This window comes from Orussus abietinus, unplaced genomic scaffold (assembly GCF_000612105.2).
Source record: "Orussus abietinus isolate OABI.00-Male unplaced genomic scaffold, Oabi_2.0 scaffold137, whole genome shotgun sequence".
In the NCBI taxonomy this organism is placed as follows: Eukaryota; Metazoa; Arthropoda; class Insecta; order Hymenoptera; family Orussidae; genus Orussus; species Orussus abietinus.
This window is the reverse complement of record NW_019394423.1, coordinates 44029-69249: the sequence shown is the minus strand read 5'-3', so window position 1 is coordinate 69249 and position 25221 is coordinate 44029. Positions and strand designations below refer to the sequence as shown.

At 38.1% G+C, this 25221-nt stretch overlaps 1 protein-coding gene across 1 annotated transcript in view; it reads left to right on the top strand.

The window, feature by feature from the left end:
• LOC105694662 (serine/threonine-protein kinase BRSK2) overlaps nucleotides 1-25221 on the top strand; it is an 87353-nt gene that overhangs the window by 51873 nt on the left and 10259 nt on the right. Inside the window, exons 3-8 of the mRNA XM_012415533.1 lie at nucleotides 28-168; nucleotides 9803-9953; nucleotides 12979-13194; nucleotides 14176-14375; nucleotides 14928-15158; nucleotides 18257-18540. Coding sequence (XP_012270956.1) covers nucleotides 28-168; nucleotides 9803-9953; nucleotides 12979-13194; nucleotides 14176-14375; nucleotides 14928-15158; nucleotides 18257-18540 — 1223 coding nt within the window. The remainder of the gene's footprint in view (nucleotides 1-27; nucleotides 169-9802; nucleotides 9954-12978; nucleotides 13195-14175; nucleotides 14376-14927; nucleotides 15159-18256; nucleotides 18541-25221) is intronic.

The window sequence follows — 25221 nt, the reverse complement described above, 5'->3', positions numbered from 1 at the left end:
ATCATTGATCCGGGCGTTTCGTTTCAGGTATCTTGTTCTGGAACACGTGTCGGGAGGCGAGCTTTTCGACTACCTAGTGAAGAAGGGCAGGCTGACCCCGAAGGAAGCCAGGAGGTTTTTTCGACAAATCATTTCCGCGTTAGACTTTTGCCACAGCCATAGTATATGGTAAGTGCCTTCCAGGGAGGGGGAAGGAAAAAATGTCCCTCCCGAGATACGTCCTCCCTCGCGATCTCTCGGAGGAGGACGGTCGGCCTAAGATCGCTGTCATTCTTGTTGCCCGATAATAAAATATCCATGACAAAATGTCCAACGACAATTCATCGGTACGACAAAATATCTATGCGACAAAATGTGTCCGACAACGATCATTCGTACAATAAAATATCCACGTGAAGGAAATAATTCAAAGGGACAAAGGCAAAATGATCGGAGGTCCATGGGCGGGCCCATTCCATGAATCATGGGCGAGAAAACGCGAGCATTGTTTGGGCGAGAAGACGTGATCATTGCCTAAACAACTGATACGGCTAGACCAAGACTGTCCCTACGAACAGTGGACGGAACGGCACTTGGTCAAGGATCATAGAAGCGAATAGTTGGACCAATTTCGACAAGTCTTCTTGAGGTTTACGCATATCAGTTTTAACAATAAGCCAATTAATTATCTGTGAAGTGTAGGAGGTGAAATTAACGAAGGCGAACCTACTATTGACAAGTCTATATTTTCGTAGATTCACAGATTATTAATCGTTAAAAATTATATATGTAAGCCTCGTGTAGAAATTGGTCCAACTGTTCCCTTCTATGATTCTCGACCAAGTGCCGTCCCGTCCACTGTTCGCAGGGACCGTCTTGGTCTAGCCGTATCAATTGTTTAGGCCATGCTCATATCTTCTAAATATGCTCGCCTTTCCTCGCCCATGATTCTGGGAACAGGGCCGCCCATGGACCTCCGATAATTTGCCTTGCCTCTTCGAAATATTTCCTTCAATCCGTACGACAAAATATCTATGCGACAAAATGTGTCCGACAACGATCATTCGTGCAATAAAATATCCATGTGAAGGAAATAATTCAAAGGGACAAAGGCAAAATGATCGAAGGGCAATGGGCGGGCCCACTCCATGAATCATGGGCGAGAAAACGCGAGCATTGTTTGCGAGAAGACGTGATCATTGCCTAAACAACTGATACGGCTAGACCAAGACTGTCCCTACGAACAGTGGACGGAACGGCACTTGGTCAAGGATCATAGAAGCGAATAGTTGGACCAATTTCGATACGTCTTCTTGAGGTTTACGCATATCAGTTTTAACAATAAGCCAATTAATTACCTGTGAAGCTACGGAAAATACAGTCTTGTCTGTAGGAGGTGAAATTACCGAAAGGCGAATCTACTATTGACAAGTTTATATTTTCCGTAGATTCACAGGTATAGTTATTTGACTTATTGTTAAAGAAGACGTATATAGAATAGTTTCGTGCGTTCCGTTCTGCGATCCTCGACCAAGTGCCGTCCCGTCCACTGTTCGCAGGGACCGTCTTGGTCTAGTCGTATCAGTTGTTTAGGCCATGCTCATATCTTCTAAATATGCTCGCCTTTCCTCGCCCATGATTCTGGGAACAGGGCCGCCCATGGACCTCCGATCATTTTGCCTGGACGGGACGGCACTTGGTCTAGTCGTATCAATTGTTTAGGTCATGCTGATATCTTCTAAACATACTCGCCTTTCCTCGCCCATGATTCTGGGAATAGGTCCGCCCATGGACCTCCGATCATTTTGCCTGGACAGGACGGCACTTGGTCTAGTCGTATCAATTGTTTAGGCCATGCTCATATCTTCTAAACATGCTCGCCTTTCCTCGCCCATGATTCTGGGAATAGGGCCGCCCATGGACCTCCGATCATTTTGCCTTGCTTCTTCGAAATATTTCCTTCATGTCAATAGTAGATTCGCCTCCTAGCCTCCTACACATGCAACAAAATGTCCAGTATCAAAACATCCACGCCAAAATATCTAACGAAAATTCACTTGACGAAATGAGTACAAAACAGGAAGTTATTTCTAAATCCGTAATTTATTTAATCAGCTCAATCTTTCAAATGTTCAGTAATCTGGGTGGGGTAGATTAGACTAGGTTATGTTGGCCGTTTAGGAACACTGCGCCACCTTAGTGGAGGGGGGGCGCTTCACGTTTCCAGCCTTTACATTACCAACCGTTCTATTATTATAGTATTTGTACTATTATTTGAGTCCGGTGTACTATGCGTTTTTTAAAGAAATAATAGTACGCGAATTGGCTTTCACGAGTTGTACTATTATTTCGGTTGAAAATGAAAATGTGGCCGCTGACGACTTTGTTATTACAGATGGATATTTTCCTTTGCATCGCATGTTACAACGATTTCATTGAATCGAGTCTCGTAATCTCGATATTTTTTATATTCTGGCTAAACATTTTGAAACCCCGATTGAATTTGTGTTATTGATAATTCACTAATATTCCGTTCTTCCTGGAGTACGTTCAGAAATTGATCCACATTTGTATGATTAAGGTGAAGTGAAACACGTCGAAGAACTTGATCGACGTCGATAAAGAAGATTTTTCTAAATGCCTACGTTGTCGACGTTCATTTTTATGTTGACAGCTGTATCGAATTATATTTCGATCGAAATCGAATTATATTGGATATTCTACCCAAGGGCATACTGCATCGGTCGTTTTCGTACAATAAATATTAAGAAATCGAAGTAAAACTCCAGAAATCCTCTGAATTCATGCTTTCTGGGGTCTAATTGACTGCAGAGAGACACCCTGCGCCATCTGTGATTTCCAGGTCAATTAAATTTTCACGCCAAGACCTCGTATTCCCATCATTTTAGCATGGAAGCTCAAACAACACTTTCTTTACCTTTATCTCGTTCAAGTGCGAGTTTATCGATTACCAGAGTGTTCTAAATTGTCGTAAAATTGTCCTGACCCTTTCGTTTCTCACATCAGAGCCTTCGATAATTGTATATCGGTCGAGATATGAGAGCTCGACGCCATTTTGGTTAGCTCTGGGCTAAGTTAAACATTTTTTTCCAAAAATCCAAATTTTAAATGTGTCAGGACAATTCTTAGATGATCAGGAGTGATGTGTCAAAGTTTCGGACAGTTTGGTCATTTACCTTTGAAAAAAAGTGTCGTATTCGACTGATTTGAAGGGGGTTTCACTTCACCTTAAGACTTCGTTTTCTCCTCTCCAGAGGAAGAAAGTAAAACAAAGCGGCTCGCCAAGGGGACCGGCGAGGCCTAGTTGGCAAACTGCTTCGGTGGAACCGACCCGATCGAATAAATACGGGGGCGGTTTGGATTCCGGCAACACTAGCCGACGTTGCGGGAATGCCATTTGGAATCCAGACCGTCCTCCGCGTGTCTCGATTGCCCGTTGCATCGCAAGCCGCAGAGGTTAATGTGTCGCGCGAATACACGTGCACCTCCTGCATGGCTCGCCCTGCGTCAGAACGTCCCACGCTTATCGGCAGACCTGGAACCGAGACCCGGATAATCACCAAAAGCGAAATTCCCCTAGACCGGAACATCCCGACGTCGTTGGAACTCGGAAGCTCTTTAGAAATCTTGCACATTCGACTGTCATCTCCGCGACGTTCGAGCAATGCGTTCGGTCGGAATAACGCGAAATGAAGATATCACGTTTTCTTCGGATATATACAATATTTTCAACCGACCCTGACGTAATCGTCCGAAGTATTAAATTGGTCTCGGCGTAGAGATTTTGGCGATCCTGGGAAAGCCTTCGGACGTACCTCGTATAAAGTAACCATGAGCATGGCCACAACTGGTTTTAACGTAAGCCAAATACACGGACCCAGAAACGCATTTCGGTAAGCAAACTACGTAATAAGCGCCTGAATTGAAAGTTGACGACATCAATGGTCCCTAGTAGCATAGAATGATTTCTAAATATTTCTTTTTAATCTTTGCTAAATATCTCAAGCGACAGATTTTTTAAGATTTCTTGTTGATTTCATTCGAAGATATCTGAAATATTTATTGAAAATCTCAATGACATGTTTAGTTTCAATTATTTATACACATATATAGGAATTATATTTTTTTAATCTATGAACACGTAATAAAAACACACTTTTTACTTCACCACTATTATCGGATACTTCATTTGGTATGAAAAAAACACAAGAAATTTTTCTAGTATTTTCGTTCCGCTATTTCATTATGGAAGCAAAACGTGTGATTTTTCTTTAAGTATTTTTAAAACATTTATAATGTATTCGGCGGAAAATATAAAAAAAAAATACTTGTATTAAATTGAAACGATATGTTTTGTATATCTGGTGGAAAATATTCTAAAGTAAACGTTTTGCAAATATTTCAAATGTCTGCCAAATATTTACTAAGTGTACGATATACGTTAAATATATAGAAAATATAGGACAAATATTTTGTGCTACTAGGGGTGTATGATAAAGAAAACACTATTTCAAGGACATAATATGTACACGACCGAGGAGGTATTCACTCAGGAAATCATGGATTTTAATGCTCGAAATCACGGGGAAATCAGTTGGAAATCGCCAAAACGTTGCCACAATTTTTAGACCGACTGTTTCTTGTTACCGAGTTGCATTGTTATTTATCATATGAAATCAAAGACAATCAGTTCTTAACCCTTTTAGTGCCGGGTGAAAAAGAGGTGCTTATGCGAAGATAACCGGCCGAATTTTACGATTTTACTAGGATTTGGAAAAAGGCTCATAAAAACCAAACGAAAAGCAATATTTACATAATTCAAAAAGCAGGGTATTAAGGACAAAATGGAGAATAAAACAGTGACGCTAATTTTTCTATATTCATTGAAAATGACATAAATAAGAAGGTATAAGTGATAAAAAAAAAGAAAAATTGAGTTCTCTGTTTCAAAACGTAATTGCACATAGGAAAAGTCATCTTTTTATCATAAATTTATATAGACCGTTTATTGCAAAGTATATACTTTAAATTTACAATATATTTTTTAACAAAATAAGTAATATTGCACAAGAAACATAAAAAATAACTCCAAGGCACATGGTAGGCGCCGGACGGATTATCTCATCCGAAACAAGTAATTGTTATAGGTTATAGGTTGTTATAGGTAGGTTATAGGTTGTTATAGGTGTTATTGTATCGTTATTTTAATTCTCTCGTAATGAAATTAGACTATTTATAACGTATTATAAATTTATGTTAACATAGAGATCTCTCGCAAAGCGAATAGTAAAGCGCTACAAGGTGCGGGCCGATATATCGGCTCTGGCACTTTTCGCCAGTGTAGCGAGGGCCGATATATCGGCCTCCGGCACCAAAAGGGTTAAAGAAGGAAATCGTGTTCACTGATATCCGAGTGAATAGTCCCTCTTACATGACGTAACGACTGTAGTTGATTCCATAGAAAATGGCCCTAAATTCGGGACCTATAAATCACGAATTATCGCTGATTTAACGATGCGAGCGCTACTTATGAAAAATGTAAGAATTCCGATTCTACGCAACCAAAATATTTCCTATCGGTACATATAACGTGAACCACTTTCAATTTTGCAATTAAGGTGCACAACGTGCAACAATAGTTATGCAGAATAATATACAAAATATGATGCTTTTAATGAGACAAAGACTAGGAGACCCGCTAACAGGCAATCATTTTTAATTGCAAAGTTTCTGTAAACAGACGCTCTTGACACTAAATTAGTGAAAACCTCGAAACTTTGGACTCAAGTAGGCTCGACTTCGATACTTGACGTTGTATCTGTTTAAGGTGTTATGAAAGTGTCATATATATATATACATATATATCGAAAATTCAAACTATTTATAACACTTCCCTCCAAACTGGGTGCACCGAGTAATTTGAAACTTTAACACGTGATTATGGAGGTCTTAATGAAGATCTTGAAACTCGTGAAATTACATTTTTCGACAAAATATTATGTATTTATCCTGGACAAGAACCAAAAAAAGGTTTGTTCAAAAATTAAATTTCGTGAGTTTCAAGACTTTTATTAGGTTTATTAGGTCTCCACAATCACGTGTTAAAATTTTTAATTATTCAGTGCACCCAGTTTGAAGAAAAGTTTTATAAATATTTCGATGTTTTGATATATATAGATGATTCTAAGGGTTGTCCCTTTCATAACATCTTTAAGGTACCAATTCGTGGATACTCCATTTTAGCGTTATATGTAGTCACGTGACTTTCCCTTGATACTAGCGTCAAAAAAAAGAAAGTTCAGTATTCCTAACTTCAGCGTTAATGCTGCAAGAATTGCAGTTTTTTGAAACTTGGAAGTTGACTAACAAAGTGATGGTAAAAATCCATATTTATTACGTAATTGAAGTGCCGATTCTATTCATTAATGCTTTTGACTGTAATGCCACATTTTTCTTTTGTGAATCCCAGCAAAGTAAATAATGCTACCATTTTTCTTTCCCCTCTTCAATATTTTTCTCTTACAAATAATTATTCTATCCTCATTGAAGCACTTAGAGTATTTGTTTGCGAACGACATATCGTATTATTTTAGAGCAAGATCAAAACAATACAGTGCGTGGGTTTATGTCTTTACTGGTCCAGAAAGGTTTTTGATAGTTTGATGCACAAAGACCCTACGTCCCTTTACATGACTACAAACTAGCTAGCATCTTTTGCTGTCACGTGACCCATTTGACCCTAAAATTGAATGTTCAGCGGCGGATGAGAAGATACCTTTATACAATTTCGTGTCATACCCATAAAAATGTCAAGCTTGTGGAATTTTTTGAATGCTCGTGCGTTTTAAAATGGCGTCTTACGTTCGACAATGTGGTAGGTCATGCTTATGGGTACCGTTATGTGTGATACGTGTCAAGAACTTAATGGTCAATTTCCAGAAAATATGAGTAACAAATGCGATACATTACAAAATCTGCTAATCGGCATTGATTGGGGAGCCTTAAGCCCCTGGAATAAGTTAAAATGAGTATTTAAGGTGAAGTGAAACACGTCGAGTAACTTGATCGACGTCAATAAAGAAGATTTTTCTAAATGCCTACGTTGCCGACGTTGGTTTTTATATTGACAGCTGTGTCGAATTATATTGGATATTGTACCAATTGGCATACTCCACCTGTCGTGTTCGTACAATAAATATCAAGAAATCACTGTAAAACTCCAGAAATCCTCTGGATTCATGCTTTCTGGTGCCCTAATTAACTGCAGGGGGACACCCTGCGCCATCTGTGATTTCCAGTTCAATTAAATTTTCACGCCAAGACCACGTATTCCCATCGTTTTAGCATAGAGCGCATACAACACTTTTTTACCTTTATCTCGTTCAAATGCGAGTTTATCGATTACCAGAGTGTTCTAAATTGTCGTAAAATTCTCCTGACCCTTTCGTTTCTCATATCAGAGCCTTCGATAATTGTATATTGATTGAAATATGAGAGCTCGACGCCATTTTGGTTCTGGTCTAGGCTAAGTTAAACATTTTTTTCCAAAAATCCAAATTTTGAATGTGTCAGGACAATTCTTAGATGATCAGGAGTGATGTGTCAAAGTATCGGACAGTTTGGTCTAATACCCTTAAAAAAAGTGTTGTATTCGAATCGACTGATTTGAAGGGGGTTTCACTTCACCTTAATCTAATTAATCCGGAGGATCTGCAGTTTGCCCGAACGTTGACGGAAAACTTCTTTATTTTCTCTGACCTTTCCCAGCATTCTGAATTCTCCATTAAATGTCTCACGAATTAACGAAGCTTAACTCCGAAGAAAGCGGGCTCTCGATGAAAGCTCGTCTTCCTGGGTCCACGCTGGTTAAAAAAACGCCCTTAAAAAAAGTAGTATTCGAATCGACTGATTTGAAGGGGGTTTCACTTCACCTTAATCTAATTAATCCGGGGGATCTGCAGTTTGCCCGAACGTTGACGGAAGACTTCTTTATTTTCTCTGACCTTTCCCAGCATTCTGAATTCTCCATTAAATGTCTCACGAATTAACGAAGCTTAACTCCGACGAAAGCGGGCTCTCGATGAAAGCTCGTCTTCCTGGGTCCACGCTGGTTGAAAAGTTTTAACGACGTCAGGACGTGAATTTCGCGAGCCATTTCGCTCTTTATGCTTTTCGTGGTGGAGTAATTGTATCGGAACTGCCGAAAGGCGAGAGAAGATCGACTAATAATTGGCTTTCGGTGGGGACCATTACCGGCGGCGATCGGTCGATCTCTGTAATTAGATTATTTCTCGCTTTAGAGTTTCCCGAGCTTAAGTGACCGCTCGGAAGCCTCTTCGTCATTAAGGGGTTGAAATTTCGGAGAGAAGGGTAACTGTTACAATTTCTAGGGTCAAAGTTGTCAAGAGGAACAGGGGCGCCTCGACAGTTTGAGCGATTGGCCAGTTTTTCGATTCACCTACTTACCTTGTAATTTTCAATCACAACTACAAGTACTTTGATCATCGAGAACAAAATTAATTCTTTTTTAACTACTCCGGTTCTTGGTGGATTTGAATTATGAACTATTATTTGCCTTGCTCTGCAAATCATGGACTTCAAATGGATGCCATCAAATCCACCTCTGCTAACAGACGTAAATAGGACATTATACTCGGTAGATTAAAATTGTTTAAATCTATAAGATTATTCATTTTTAGTGGTTTAATACGTTTTATATTTTAACTTTTAGATCTCTCGTTGGCCTGAATGGTTTTTACTTTGCACGGTTTTATATTCCCGTGATAGATAGGAAGATGAGAATATTCATTAACCATTAACCAGTATTTATCTAGTTTTATTATTTATAGCTATTTATGTTATTCGTAGCACTCTTTGGTTCATCTGTCTGTAGTGAGCTTTGTTGTTCGTAAAATTGATCGAGGCAAAAGAGTAATAACACGAAGTTAGAAACTAGATTGCATTTCAAGAGTAAGTAGGTGAGAATCGTATGCTGAAAACTATTGTCATTAATCGCATAAAGCCATTTGTTTTGGCCATAATGGCTCGTTTGGTCGTCTCGCGATAAGCATTGTTAGTAGATAAATTACGAACGAGCTCTTCTCGCGTTAGTGTCGCCGCCCATTTGCATAAGAGCTTACCAAAAGCTTCTCCGTACCAAGTCCCACTACAGGAACATCTCCCTAAAGAGCACCTGCATGGAAAATCACTGTTTGAAAGCTTCGAGCTTTCGCTTACCTATTCACTTACCAAATTGAATTACTTCACCCGAAACACTGATCGAAAATTTCGATTCGAGAAAAGAAAATGTACACATATAAGTGTTACTTCATTAAAAATTAGTGAAAAGTCTCTTAAATTAAAAATGTATTAAATGATAATTTCATAAAAATCACATTAACCCTCTATAACGCCATGTGACTTTGAAGACACATATTCGTATGTCGATATTTTTTAAGTCTTATTTTTCCGGCAAGACTTTGTAAAACATCTCACTATTGTACGGCCCCTTTCTAACCAAGGGGTTTGTTTATAAATGATGAATTGAAAAACATTTCAATTTAGAAAAATCTATATAGATTGTAGATTTAAAAACAAATGGATACTACCAGAAGGTTACTATTTGCAAATAGTACGTTAACTCAGACCTTTCTTGATTTGAATAAAAATTGGGTTACGGAGGGTTAAATGAATCATTTTTTCCTTCAAATTTCACATCCTGTATAGGAGGATTTTATTGAGAAATGATTTAATTTATCTGTGAAATGCGTCAATGTCATCGTGTTTTCTATTCATATTTTAGTCATAGAGATTTGAAACCTGAAAACCTGCTGTTGGATGAGAAGAACAACATAAAAATAGCGGATTTCGGAATGGCATCCCTGCAGCCTGCTGGATCCATGTTGGAGACAAGTTGCGGTTCTCCTCACTACGCCTGCCCTGAAGTCATTAGGGTAAGGACGTACATAGAGTACATAGAGCTTCCGAGATGTGCGAACTCTAGGTCGAGGCTCGAAACTTCAATCCTTTCTAACTTGTACGACGTCGTGTCTGATAAACGAGGAAGGCGTGTACGTACCTGTCACTGCATCCGGATCAAACTGCATTATATGTATCTTTCGAATTGCCCCTTGATAATACAAGACAAGTTCAAATGAAGTTCGAAACTTCGTCCTCCGAAACTCTCCATCCGTTATCACCGAAACGCTTCCTCCATTCGGATGTTATATTCCGATGTAACGACACATCTTATAAGTAACGTATAATAAAGTCTAACACGTAGCCCATAATAACGTCGAATCTGATTAATGCTAAAACTTACGAGGTTTAACGAGCAATTTCACGAACACTATACTTACCTGCTGGAGAACTCATGTGGAACTTCCGGAACCGCAAATTTCCGCACTTTAGGGCACGCTGCGCTCTGCTACCAACTGTTGATGAAGTTCTTCTTCGAAAGACTTCCTCGTGCGACTATTAATTCATATTTGACATTACGCTAAACCAGTAAGCTCTCTAGGATATGGTGGAACAATTCGCATCGTAATAAATTAATATTCCCGCTAAAAACACTTTGTGTAATAGTACTCGCCGAGTACAAGCTTACAGCATGAATTCTACGTTATGTTTCTAAATTCTCCTAGATTCAAAACGTATTGCAATCATATTACAAAGCCAAGTCACTAGTTGTCTGCTTCTTATACGATCTGATATCTCTCCGTTATTTTCTTTTCTATATTTACAGATTTTGATAACTCCTCCGCTCTTTTTTGTGCTTCTGCTATTTCTTTACATTTAAATTGTCATCTAATAAAAAGACGTTAAATGATTCCTTATTGGGAACTACGTGAAGGGTCCGTTCTAAAGCTTTCACGATACTGAAATTCAGCAGATATTTGTTAAGACTGACCTTTGATAACTTGTTTATAAATTATCATCTCACAGAATCCTAACACACCTTTTCAGTCTTTTGAGTTGCGCTTGCACTTGATAATTAATATCTCTGTACTACCTATTTGCAACGATTTGAAGTTATGTTAATACAGCTTAAAGATAACGAAAATGCTGTACTTTTAAGGTCATCCTGTCTACAGACGGATATTTAACTCATTAAAAGAAATTTCTTTTCAACAAAAGACGGACCCGCCAAGTAGTACTCGGTAAGGAATCACTTGACGTCTTTTTATTAAATGACAATGCATCATACTTAAACGTGTTACAATAAACTTTTCGTCATTATTTTGAACAATCCCATTCTTCTTATTATATTCTCTTCAACCTTTGCCCTTGGCGCTAAAAAAAGAGTTTTATATAAATTATCGTTATAAATTGTATCATTAAATTTTAAGTATTTAAGATTCTACTTTTTATGAATGCAATACTGCTGAGTGAATTTATGTTTCTAATGGATTTTAAATTACGTAAAGAAAAAATCAAGACTATGGATTAATTAATGGTTTTTATTTTCTCCATCTTTTTCCAATGACTGTTAGTTTCAAAATTCGTAGGTCTAAATTGTATCAGATGTAATAACCAGTCTATCTTATGCAGTTTCAAGTTTCGGTGCAATTGATACATTCCGAGGACTTTGAGCTTTTAATGAGAAAAGTTAACTCTTGCATTTTCAGTAAACTAAATGAAAATGAAATCATGTAAGGAAGGTCACATATAAGGAAGGTCCTGACACCCATGAAATTTCGTTTTTAATAAAAAATTTATGAAATACTTATAAACATATTTTTAAATAATTAAAATTCCATGGGTGTCAAGACGATCCTTATAGCCTCCATATTCACGCTGTAAACTTTGAAACGATTCGATACACCCAGTTCAGAGAAAAGTTTCATAAATGAAACCTCTGTGCAGCCACTTTCACATCACCTTAAGGTGATCGCAAAACTGATGCTTTGCCGGGGCCTTGATGTAGCACAAGATGCCTGTCGGATAGGTATAGACTGTCCTAGAGACGCGTCCTAAAGCTGCCGGATCGGTCCGGATAATGAATTGAAGCGATGCGGAACGGATCGGACGTGTGTATATCGACCTTAAATAGTCGCGGTCTGAAGCTGCTGGAACGGTCTAGAAACTAGGCTGACCTGATTGAAACGGATCAGACACGTGTGTAAATCGACCTTTAAAGTTGTAGAGAGTGCAACCATCGAGCTTCCGACATTTGCAAACTCGGATTTGAAGCACGAAACTTCAATCACTCTCATCTTGGTGGATATTTGTCTAATAAGTTAGAAAGTACGCACATTCATGACATTACTTTTCAGATCGGACAACATACATATATTCCTTAAATTACGACTCGATGATGCAAGACAAATCGAATTCAATCAGGAACTTCGTTGATCAAACGAATCTGTGGATCGTTCTTGAAAGTAATTTGAACAGATGTAGCATGTAAGAAATGTAATATTAGCATATGCCAAAATCACCGAGTCAAAGATGTTGAACCATTGATGTTAAAAGTTGCAAGATTTAACGAGCAATTTCACGAATGGTACACTTTGCTACTCGAGAACTCGCGCGGAGCTTTCAGAAACACGAGTTTCCGTACTTCGGAACGCGCTACACTTTGTTAGCGACTGCTAATGAAGTTTCTCTTCGGGAAATCGGTTCATACGGCTATTAATTCACATCCGACATTGCGTTAAGCTACTGAGCTTTGTACAACGCGATAAACGCTCTTACGGCGCCATTAGTGTCGTAATGACATTACTATCCATTATTGCCGTCGATACAAGGATCGCGTACGATGATGCATACGGGATATTGCATGTTCAATTTAGGTACATTTAATTAGTTCACCCTAATAAAAGTACTTGGGGCCAGTAAAAGCTCATCTTTATTAAAGACAATAAATACATTTGATTCTATGGCAGGAATATAGTGCCCTATCTTGAATTTTTATTAAAATGTTTTTCGTAGCAATGTTCGCTCTATGAAATATTTCATCGGTTTCACTATTTCCAGGGTGAAAAATACGACGGGAGGAAAGCGGACGTCTGGTCATGCGGAGTGATCCTTTACGCCCTCCTTGTGGGAGCGCTACCTTTCGACGACGACAATCTCAGGCAACTTTTGGAAAAAGTAAAACGTGGGGTGTTTCATATACCGCATTTCGTGCCGCCTGATTGCCAGAGTCTACTTAGGGGGATGATAGAGGTTAACCCTGATAGGAGACTGACGGTAAGTGCGGTTAAAGGGAGTACGTCAGTCTAGATCGATGAAAAAAATCGATTTCTTTTTATTATACCTTTTGATAATGTGAAGTCTTGAGAACATCATTTGAAAATTTAAAATCAACGTTTTGAAAAATGACGGAGGTTGAGAATTAAAATGGAAGAGAGGCGCAGGGTGCAATCGAGCAAAGCAAGTCACTTGGATTTGAAATAAGCAAACAATCCTCGTATATACGAACTATTTTAATGGTGGTCGAAGCAATTTGATATTGCGTTTACACTGACAATAAATTTTCGGCATATTTATTGCCGCAAGCCTCTTTAGCAAGCACCCGCAAGACAATTTACTATTTCCGTGGTGATTAGTTCTCAAACTTTAAACTCGTTTCTCTCAAAACAGTTTTTGAAGTCAATGAGAATGAGAATTCGAAAACTGGTTAGCCGATTTAATTCAAACTACCAAACAAAATTCTAAAATACGTTCAGCCCTGTCTAATGATCACGTATTATACGTTTTATGATTCCTTATTAAATAATAATAGAAGACAGACCGAACATTTTGTGGAAAATTTAAAAGTCAATTTTCAGTAGCCGCAGTTTCATGGATAAATTTTTGTTTAATATTTTGGATCCACAGAAAGAGCTTCTACTATCAGTTTCTAAGAATCAGTCTGACCTTTTTTTTTTTTGGTAAGCCCATATTCACTTTGTGTTCCTCATCGTCAAGTGTGCTTTCGGCTCGCTCTACGCCAACGCCTACCACTCGCTTAATTTTTACATTATAAAATTAATGAAAATAAAATGAATACTTCAAGAACATAATTTGTTTCAAGATACAAAATTCTAAAATATGACCCATATTTTGACTGTTTAGACTGACATGCCACCTAGGCTATGGTCGTGATAAATTGATTCATTTCGTTTGTCATGATCTCGAAACAAATCTCTGAGATGAGTGCATCTTTTTATACCCGAACGATATTTTTAGCTGGCAGAAATCAACAGGCATATATGGGTAACCGCAGCTGGGAAGGGTGAATTGGAACTGGAGCTCTCGATGATGGACGTAGTGCAAACACACGTCATTCCGTCCGTAGACGCAATTGATCCTGACGTGTTGCAAGCCATCGCCAGTTTAGGGTGTTTCAAGGAACGTGACAAACTCATACAAGAGCTTCTTAGTCCGAAGTGAGCGTTCGCAAACGTAACGTTATCTTATACATGTCGCGATTAGAAAAGCCCTCCGCTCGGAGTTAGAATAATTTGCAAGAAAATTTAAGATTAATTCAATCGATTTTGTTGTGGCATTATCAGGGTATCCTGGTTACCTGCCGGTGCCGGAATCATTTCATTAATTTGATGTATCATCGGTATTACTTACATCTGCGTACATACCATTTACAAAAGCTGTCATCGCCGAGGGGCTATTCACTTGGAAATCAGGGAAAACGATTTCCTTCTTTGAGAGCAGATTGCCTTTGATTTCAGATGATAGACAACAATGTGATTCGGTAACAAGTGATGTTCGGCCTTAAAATTGCGAGTGTTTCGGAGATTTCCAGGGACTTGCACATGATTTCGAGCGTTAAAGTACATAATTTTTTGAGTGAATACCCCCTTGGTCATCGCAGACAGAGTTGATAATGATGTTTTGATATCATCACGTTGTCTTTACAAGAGATATGTGAGATATGTAACAGTATTCTGTACATACATTCTAAGTGTACCTTTTTAAACTAGCCACAATACGGAGAAGGTCATTTATTTCCTCCTCCTGGAGAGGAAAAGAAGAAGACCTGCCTGCGAAGACGAGCTCGAGGTGATGAGGGGAGGGATAAGAGGATCCACGGGACAACCGGAAGCTGACCCACCGAGAAAGAGGGTAGACACTTGTCGAGTCAACGGAAGCACTGCTCTAAATCTTGGTCAAATCAGCCACGGTTCACCCCTGACCCCTAGGAGGCAGTCAAGGTAAAGAGTTTCCTTCTCCTTGTATGCTTTCCTTGAAATGGACCCTCTTTAAACGGTTTTTACATCCTTTTGCAAACGTGGTCCCTTCCTAAACATAACAAACACTAAATACCCATACTTGCAGACATCTAATCAGATCTTCGGTATAAAAAAAACGATCAGTTTGTTGCATGATTATAATCGTAAAGGAAACGATACTAACGAAATCTTAAAAGATACTGGCTAAGGAAAATATTTTTACAATAAACCTCAAAGGTTTGTTCATGTTCAACATTTGACGGTAATAGAATGACACATTAAGAAGGTCGTGGGTATGTGCCACATACATAAGAAAAAACACTATTAAAGTCTAATCCTAGGTAATAAATCAAATGTTATTTCAGTGCTGCAAGAATATTCAAAGAAGAAAAGCTTATCTGTAAAAGTAATGAAATCGGGTATTGGTGACAAGTTTAGAGGTATTTTTAATCCATGCACAGTCTACCGAAGCTTCGGTATACCCTTATTTACAGTCGCATCAACGATCAATTCAACGTATTAATTAAACTGCTAATTATTGAAAAATTATAACGGCATTCAAAATCTACATAGTCTACTGGCTGCATTTATTTTTCATCCATGCTTCTAAGTCATCAGCGTACCCGTTCAAATTAATCCTGCTTTAACGAAGTTTTTTTTCTTTTTTAAGTGATTCTTGCGCTTGGAATACGACAATTTAAATTGGCTCGGGAATGTACCGCTGTCAATGGAATCTAAATTCGTGTTGTTTATTAGACGATAAGTACATGCGTAGGTAAGGGTAAATGTGCAGCAACGCTTGCTCGCGTGACACAAAGCTTCTTAAGATCTCGCGTGCATCAAACCACGTGTCTCGTCCCCCCGTTCCCTTTTCGCCTCTTACCACGCGTTAGGAAAACGGATAATTACCTACAATTTACCAACGCACGCTCGTGGCATGTACAACCCTTGTCCAGACTGTTGGCTACCCCTGGAGGAACAGCAAAAATTCTTCTTCCTATAAAAAAAATTGAGAGTTCTCATTTTACAGAGAAAGTCTTTATGTTCCTCCCTCAACCTTTCTATAATAATCGATAGTACCAGGGAACATTCATTGAAACTTGTAATTATTTCATTAGGATCGTTAGATCTCATCTTAAACATTTTAAACGATCTCAAGACATCGTTATACAAAATAGAAACGGTAAACGACGACAAAGATCGAAGTAATGCAACAAAACTTGATGATACTAAACAAAAAATCTATAATTCGTTCTTGTAGCGTGCCAAGAATGTTGAAAATTCATGACTGGGAATTTTAGCGATACTTATGATTTTTATCATTTTAAGACGTGTACGGGTATTAACTCCACGAGTACCGTAACTTTTTAACTTTGTAATGGTTCCTAGAAAACCTATTGTAGGTTGTAACATTGCAAAACTTCTTCACATTTCCTTGTGAAAATGGTCAAATTGTTAAACTTAAAGGTTCATATTATTTTAAGTTTTACCGAAATAAAGAAAAATACATACGGGTGTATAGTTTCAAGTATCACATCGAATGAAGCGTAATTCAATTAGTAAGTGGTCGTATTTAATTCATATCGCGTTCTCCATATGTTGACTGCAGTTCCTCGTCATCTCGTCCAAAGCTAACGAAATAATGAAGAAATAAAGATGATAATTAAGCGTAATATAATTTTAGAAGAACCGTCAGGCTGATGTCTTCGCCTAAGGATCACTATTTCAATTGAATTAAGGTGAAGTGAAACACGACGAGGAACTTGATCGACGTCGATAAAGAAGATTTTTCTATATACCTACGTTGCCGACGTTCGTTCTTATATTGACAGCTGTATCGAATTATATTGGATATTGTACCAAATGGCATACTCCACCTGTTGTTTTCGTACAATAAATATCAGGAAATCGAAGTAAATGTCCAGAAATCCTCTGAATTCATGTTTTCTGGGGCCCTAATTAACTGCAGAGGGACCCCCTACGCCATCTGTGATTTCCAGGTCAATTAAATGTTCACTCCGAGATCTCGTATTCCCATCGTTTTAGCACAGAAGCGCATACAACACTTTTTTTGTCTTTATCCCGTTCAAATGCGAGTTTATCGATTACCAGAGTGTTCTAAGTTGTCGTAAAATTGTTCTGACCCTTTCGTTTCTCATATCAGAGCCTTCGATAATTGTATATTGATCGAAATATGGAGGGCTCGACGCCATTTTGGTTTTAGTCTGGGCTAAGTTAACAAATTTTTTCCAAAAATCCAAATTTTGAATGTGTCAGGACAATTCTTAGATGATCAGGAGTGATGTGTCAAAGTTTTGGACAGTTTGGTCTAATACCCTTAAGGTGAAGTGTAACCCCCTTCAAATCAGTCGATTCGAATATAACCCTTTTTTTTTGAGGGTATTAAACCAAACTGGCCGAAAGTTTGACACGTCACTCCTGATCATGTAAGAATTGTCCTGACACGTTCAACATTTTGATTTTTGGAAAAAATTTTTTAACTTAGCCCAGACCAGAACCGAAATGGCGTCGAGCTCTCATATTTCGATCAATATACAATTATCGAAGGCTCTGATATGAGAAACGAAAGGGTCAGGACAACTTTACGACAATTTAGAACACTCTGGTAATCGATAAACTCACATTTGAACGGGATAATTGCAAAAAAAGAGTTGTATGCGCTTCTATGCTAAAGCGACAAGGTCTCGGAGTGAAAATTTAATTGACCTGGAAATCACAGATGGCGAAGGAGGTCCCTTTGCTGTCAATTAGAGCCCCACAAAGCATGAATCCAGAGGATTTCTAGAGTTTTACTTCGATTTTTTTATATTTATTGCACGAAAACGACAGGTGGAGGATGCCATTTGGTACAAATCCAATATAATTCTACACAGCTATCAATATAAAAACGAACGTCGCCAACGTAGGCATTTGGAAAAATCTTCTTTATCGACGTCGATCAAGTTCCTCGACGTGTTTCACTTCACCTTAAGGGCGAAAAATCTAAAGTCATCCGATAAACTGTGCTATTCGGAATTCCCGTGTAGAAAATACAATAAAATGCTCGTATCTGATTACAGCGCGAGACACCATGCAAGGCGCTCCCCGAGCACGGGATCCCATACACACGCGTCTCACTCCCAGGCCTCGACCCCAGGTGGATCTCCTCTTCATGCACCAAATGTCGCGAGTCTTCTGAGTCCTCACAGGGCCGTGCCGAGTTCTCACCTTTGCCAGACTGGAAGCCCTCACAGGCTGTCCACCATTAGCACCACGAGTGGAAATGGCAGCCCCACTCAGGGTGTTCCAGCTCCCGTACCACCCCTAACTAATGTTGGGATAGAGTTGAACGAAGTTCAACCTGGTAAGTTGTACGTCATCGCATCACCGACACATACGGTGAAGACCTTAAGGGGGATTCTCGTGTAACACGGCTAAAAAAACAGCAGTTTTCATGACTATTTTATAAAAAAACTATTATTGAATAATTTTTTTTTTTATATGAAGAGGCATCATTAAAGTTTAAAGAGATATATTTCTCTTTGAATTGTCTTTATGTATTTCCAAACAAGATATAATTATATTAGCCACTTCCGGCAGCAGTATCAGCCGGCGATGTAGCACCTGTCACGTTCATCAGAATGCCAAAAATAAAATATTTTCATAAAGCTGTAAAGTTTACGCTGAGTTAGAACCTATTTCTACGAGAGTATTTATAAAATTCATAAACTTTTTGCATTTGAAATAAAAATGATGAACACTTTTCAGGAAAAAATCGGCTTTAAGATACCGATAAAAACGTTGTAAATAAATAATACTATTAGTATTAGAGGTTCATCCTGTGGAGAAATGTATTAGGAATTGAATGAGCTTCGTGTGAAGTTGATCAGTTGATTAGTTTTTCAGATATCCTGCCCGCTAGTTTGAAAAATGTAATTGTGAAAAAAGCACCTTCAAGAGTGGCCTCAGTCTCAATTCAATCTTTTATCTATTTCTCTATATTTTATTTTTTCTGTAAAAATTGAGTCATTGGGTAACAAAACGTTGCGATTTCGGTAGCACCCATTTTATAACTGAAGATTATTAACATGTGTTGGCAGGTTATCTTTACAGTTTATTAGGATATTTTTACATTTGTGTTGTACCATCAATTTATAAAAAAAAAAGAAAATTGATTTTTTTAATGTTACATGAGAATCCCCCCTTAATCATGGATGTCATGGTCGTCCGAGGGTAAACGCTCTCCGATCCTGTGGTTCATCCACAGGGTAATCACTTGTTTTCCATGATTATTATTCCTAGAAATAAGTGAAATTAATTGAACCCTTATATTTCAGAGAAACAATTATATTAATGGGACTTATTGACGATGTAAAAACCACCCGTTTTTCAAACAGATACCGAAAAGAATTGGGACATAACACTTAAACACTGTTTAAACGCTTTATTAGCCGTACTTTTAAGGAGATATTGATTGATTTAATTATTTATCATTTTACATAAAATAGGTTTGAATTATGATGCAAAAGAACCGTATTTTGATGTACATCTTCGATTGTCATAAGACCGGTAACTCCAGAATACTCCGTATTTAGAAGAAGGATCACGTTCAGTACCTGTTCAGAAACTGTCATTTTCATTAATTTCCGATTACGTTCAATAATGTTGAAATGTCATTTTCACAGTATAGTAAAATTTACAAAAAATGAATAGATAACTAAAATGTTTAGTAATTTTGCTTTTATATAGTTGTCAGTACTCATTTGTATAGCTATATATTCTATCAATATATGTACAAAACATGAACTATATGAAACTAAGACTTTTTGAGATGTATTATGATACAGTATGAAAAATTGCATTGTTTTAGAAATGGCTTTGATGTTTAAAAACAATTTTTTTATACGTAATGATAACATGTATCTAATGGTTACTGGATAGTTACTTATTGTACTATGGTTAATGACACGCTTAAACTATATTTATATGTTTGTGTTTCATATTTTTCTGTACCTGTCATAAGAATGTACATTTTCACAGCGTCAATAAGCTTCCTTAACTGATAAGATTAAAAGAAAAGAGTTATTGTGCTCCACGTTTGGGAATCAATCGTCTAAGGGCTAAAACCTTATTATGTTTTTCGTTCATCGAGTAATATTTTTTTCTTATAATTATTCTACCGATGAATATAGATCAAGCTAAGTGAATCAATGTTAGCGGTAAAATTGCATCACTTGGAAGGCTAAAGTACAAAGACGTAATTTTGGCAATTATAGGAATTTGTGAAATGTACAGGCACCGATGATTTTGGCAATCGGCATCCTCTCTTGAAGAGTATTAAATATTTTGTATCTCTCTCCCATCTTAACCAATTATAGCATACACAAATGTTAAATCGTGTAAAGATGAACTGGATTGGAGTAGTTCATTCTTATTTGATGCGTTCAACATTGCAATATGTTATCGCCACGTTGTCAATGACTGCAGAGTTTACCCGGCTCGCAAAATTTGCAATTTAACGATGACGCCTCTAGATAAATAAAAATCCCACGCTATAATTTTCAGTTAATGCACTAGGGTACGAGAGACACGAGATCATAACCTGCTTGGCTAAGTGATTGAACGAGACGCAGGGTAGTCGATAATAAAGCATTACGGGTGAAGAGGATATTATCACTATAAAGAAGACCAGTTATAACTGATTGACTATTTAAGGCGTATCCAGACGAGATATGCAGCACATAAAAGATGTCACGCGATTCAGGCCGAGATGATAATCGCTTTGGACTTCGGAATACTTGTTTCAAAAACGCATTTGAAGGCAAAATTTTATAGACGTACTTTCTTTAGAAAGAAACTGGAATTTCATAAGTGCGATTTAAATTCTATTCATTAAGGTGATGTAAAAGTGGCGTCGAAGAGGTTTTGTTTATAAAACTTTTCTCCCAACTCGGGTTACCGAATAGTTTGAGACTTTACAACGTGAATGGAATGACTATAAGGAAGGTCCTGAAACTCGCGAAATTTCAATTCCTTTCAAATTTATTTATAGACATTTTAAAAATAGTTTATAAAAAATAAAATTTCGCGAGTTTCAGGACCTACCTTATAGTCTCCATATTCACGTTTTAAAGTATGAAACGATTTGAGACACCCAGTTCGTAGAAAAGTTTTATGAACGATTGAGTTTTCGCATGCCACTTTCACATCCCCTTAACGCATAAATTGTACACACGACTGACTGATTTTAATTGAATTGACCTCTCTAAAATTGTGAACAGCAGCGAACTTTGCCAGTAGTATGCCCAGAATTGGTCCTTTTCTTTCTTTAGAAAGAAACTGGAATTTCATAAGTGCGATTTCAATTCTGTTCATTAACGCATAAATTGTACACAGAACTGGCTGATTTTAGTTGAATTGACCTCTCTAAAACTGTGAACAGCATTAAACATTGCCAGTAGTATGTCCAGAATTGGTCCCTTCTTTCTTAAGAATAAAACTGGAATTTCATAACTGCGATTTAAATTCTGTTCATTAACGCGTAAATTGTACACAGAACTGACTGATTTTAGTTGAATTAACCTCTCTAAAACTGTGAATAGCATTAAACATTGCCAGTAGTATGTCCAGAATTGGTCCTTTCTTTCTTTAGAAAGAAACTGGAATTTCATAAGTGCGATTTAAATTCTACTCATTAACGCATAAATTGTACACAGAACTGACTGATTTTAATTGAATTGACCTCTCTAAAATTGTGAACAGCAGCGAACTTTGACAGTAGTATGTCCAGAATTGGTCCCTTCTTTCTTTAGAAAGAAACTGGAATTCCATAACTGCGATTTAAATTCTGTTCATTACCGCATAAATTATACACAGAACTGACTAATTTTAGTTGAATTGACCTCTCTAAAACTGTGAACAGCATCGAACCTTGCCAGTACTATGTCCAGAATTGGTCCTAAATTGCATCTTAGGAACCCTAGAAATTCCTGTAGTGGCTCGCTCCGATTATTTCCCCTAGATGAAGCGCGTTCAATATTACAGCGATTATGTCATGAATTTCGGACTGATTTAAAATAACAGGAATCCAGTAATAGGCGCGGTACACCTTACAATTAAATCCGAGATTGAAGCATGCCCGATGAGAAGGCATCTCTCTGAAAAGTCAATACATCGGATCAAATTATCAGCCATTAATAGGTTGACAGCATAGCGAATGGAACTTCGCTCCATAAACACTTTGCCAAGATCTTAATAACGCGTGAGAGACTGCCAATGATTCAGTCCCGTTCCGACAAGCTTCAGGCCATAATCAATCATCGTCAAATGCATTCGATTAATATGCTAATCGATCCTTCAAGCTACTCACGCACCCGTGTTCGCCGCGACGTCAGGACTTATAAATGCCGGGCGCATCTATAACGTAAACGAAGAGTTCAGCTTCAGCTTTAGAAGATCTATACATGTGTGCGCTCTTTGAGAATGAGCGCTGATATGAGTTCTTGGCGGGTAAATTCAGAGTTTGAGAATTTGCACCACGCACAAATTTAAATAAAACGACAATAACAATTTATTATACTCGTAAAATAATGGATTGCGAATACAATTTGTTGAAGTAAATTCGCAGTACAATCGCGTGTCCGGATTACCCACTAAGTCCCAAGGCGGAAACACGACATCCGAATTGTTCGAAGTCCCAGTTGAGTCTGAATCCTAAAAAATATGGAAAGTTGCATTCTCGATGCACTTTCTTCCCTTTCCTCTCTCGAAACCTAGAAAGGGATGCACTTGGAATGCTGAGCCCTTATTGGCTAACTTTAGGATAGGATTTCCCAAAGGTTCGTTTCTCCAGAACGGCACAGACTTCCTCGAATCCTGAAGAAAGTTCACGATGTCTCTTAGCCATACGATACCCTTTGGAAATGCGTCGCCATGGCAGACCTCGAAGTGACCACTTTGAAGCCCCCCTGATCGGGGTCATAAATTCCGAATCCTTTCTTTAACTATTTTCTGATCACGTGCAGGACCCTCCTTCGAGAAAGAGTACCTCGCATTGTCCATGGCCAAATGTTGCTCAAATGTTCTTCAGTCCGCCTCACTCCAATCAGATGGTTCAACAGTCCTAGTTGAGTCTAAAATCTTAAAAAAAAATGGAAAGTTGCATTCTCGATGCACTTTCTTCCCTTTCCTCGGTCGACACCTAGGAAGGGATGCACTTGGAATGCTGAATCCTGATTGGCTGATTTTAGGTTACCACTTCCAAAAGGTTTGCTTCTTTAAGACGATACAGACTTCTTCGAATCTTGAACCCTGATTGGCTGATTTTAGGTTAACACTTCCAAAACGTGTGCTGAAGGAATGCTGAACCCTGGTTAGCTGATTTTAGGTTAACACTTCCAAAAGGTTCGCTTTTTTAAAACGATACAAACTTCTTCGAATCCTAAACCCTGATTGGCTGATTTTAGCTTAACACTTCCGAAAGGTTCGCTTGTTTAAGACGATACAGACTTCTTCGAATCCTGAAGAAAGTCCGCGATGTCTGTTAGCCATACGATACCCCCTGGAGGTGCGTCGCCATGGCAGATCCTAAAGTGACTACTTGAAAACCTCCCTGGTCGGGGCCATAAATCCCAAGTCCTTTCTTTAACTATTTTTTGACCACATGCAGGACACTTTTTCGAGGAAGCGTCCATGGTCGAATGTTGTTTAAATGTGCTTCAGGCTGCATCACTCCAATCAGATGATTCAACGATACATGAAGCAAGAAAGTGTATGTCAAGGCCAAACGTTCCGATTCATTAATTTTATTACTATTTTGTACCTAATCAGTAAACCTAACGTAATTCAAATGAAATTTAAAGATGACACATAACGCGCAAATAGTTTAGAAGGGGTGCAGTTATTTCGAAATCATTTTTATTAATTAATAATTAGCCGAATTTCTTCATCTATAATGTGAACGATGAATTAAACTTGAGCAATTTTAGAAATTCTCTACTCGAAGCTAGAAAGTGAAGATTGAGGCCGAAAGCTCTAATTCATTTACGTCATTACTATTTTCAAGCCGATCGATGAACCTGGTGCAATTAAAATGAAACTCAAAGATAAAACCTGAGGCGCTTATGATTCACAAGAAATACAATAATGTTGCGACCTTTTTTATTAATCTAATAATTAACCGGCTTTTGTGGGATACGTTATAAAGCAAATTTCTTTCAACAAATTCACTGGAAGCTAGACGTAAATTAGGAGAAGGATGAAGTCGCGCTAATATGGCTGCTCATAATGTGAAGAAAGCATAAGCACATTTTGGTTACTTAGCACTGCGTCACGTGGGATAGGCCACATTGATCTAGCACTTAAGCTGACCTCTCCCCGAAGACTGTTATCCAATACCGGCCTATCGAATTACGCTAAGAACCTCCGTGTTTGCCAATAAACTCAAGTTGCCATCAGTGGATGTTCATCAGAAACTCTCCTCTTGCTATTCTCTCGCCAGATTGCTTGTCAATCGACGTTCGGGGAAGTTCTTCCTGCACCAGGAGCAGCGTCCATTACTTTGTGTGGTATCCGATTCAACTCCCACTCGATCACTAACAATTAAAAGCAAAGAAACCCGTATTTCTTGGCAGATTTTTTTGCATCGTAAACTACAGTCGAAACTTATCTCAATATACCTATCAACGCCATCATTGCTATACATAGTAGATACCATTCTGTTTATAATACCCTTTGTCACATTCACTCCTTCAATTTTTATTGAAAAAGATAAAGTCTACTACTTTACCACCGAGTGGAAAAGTTTCTTCAATAAGATTCCTTTGAACAACGAAGCGATTAAGCAGTATTTTTTGTGCTTATTTTCAACAACATTCGCGTACTCCTTTGTAACTCCTAGAATTAATTCATCACCTTTGCCCTAACCCGGAGGTGATGTAGAAGACATTCCATGAGATCTTCAAATGGCGAAGTTAGAGAAATTAAAATTTGGAGAAACCGAAGGAACTCCTGAACCCGTTCGTCCTGGATCCTATCGACTGCAATG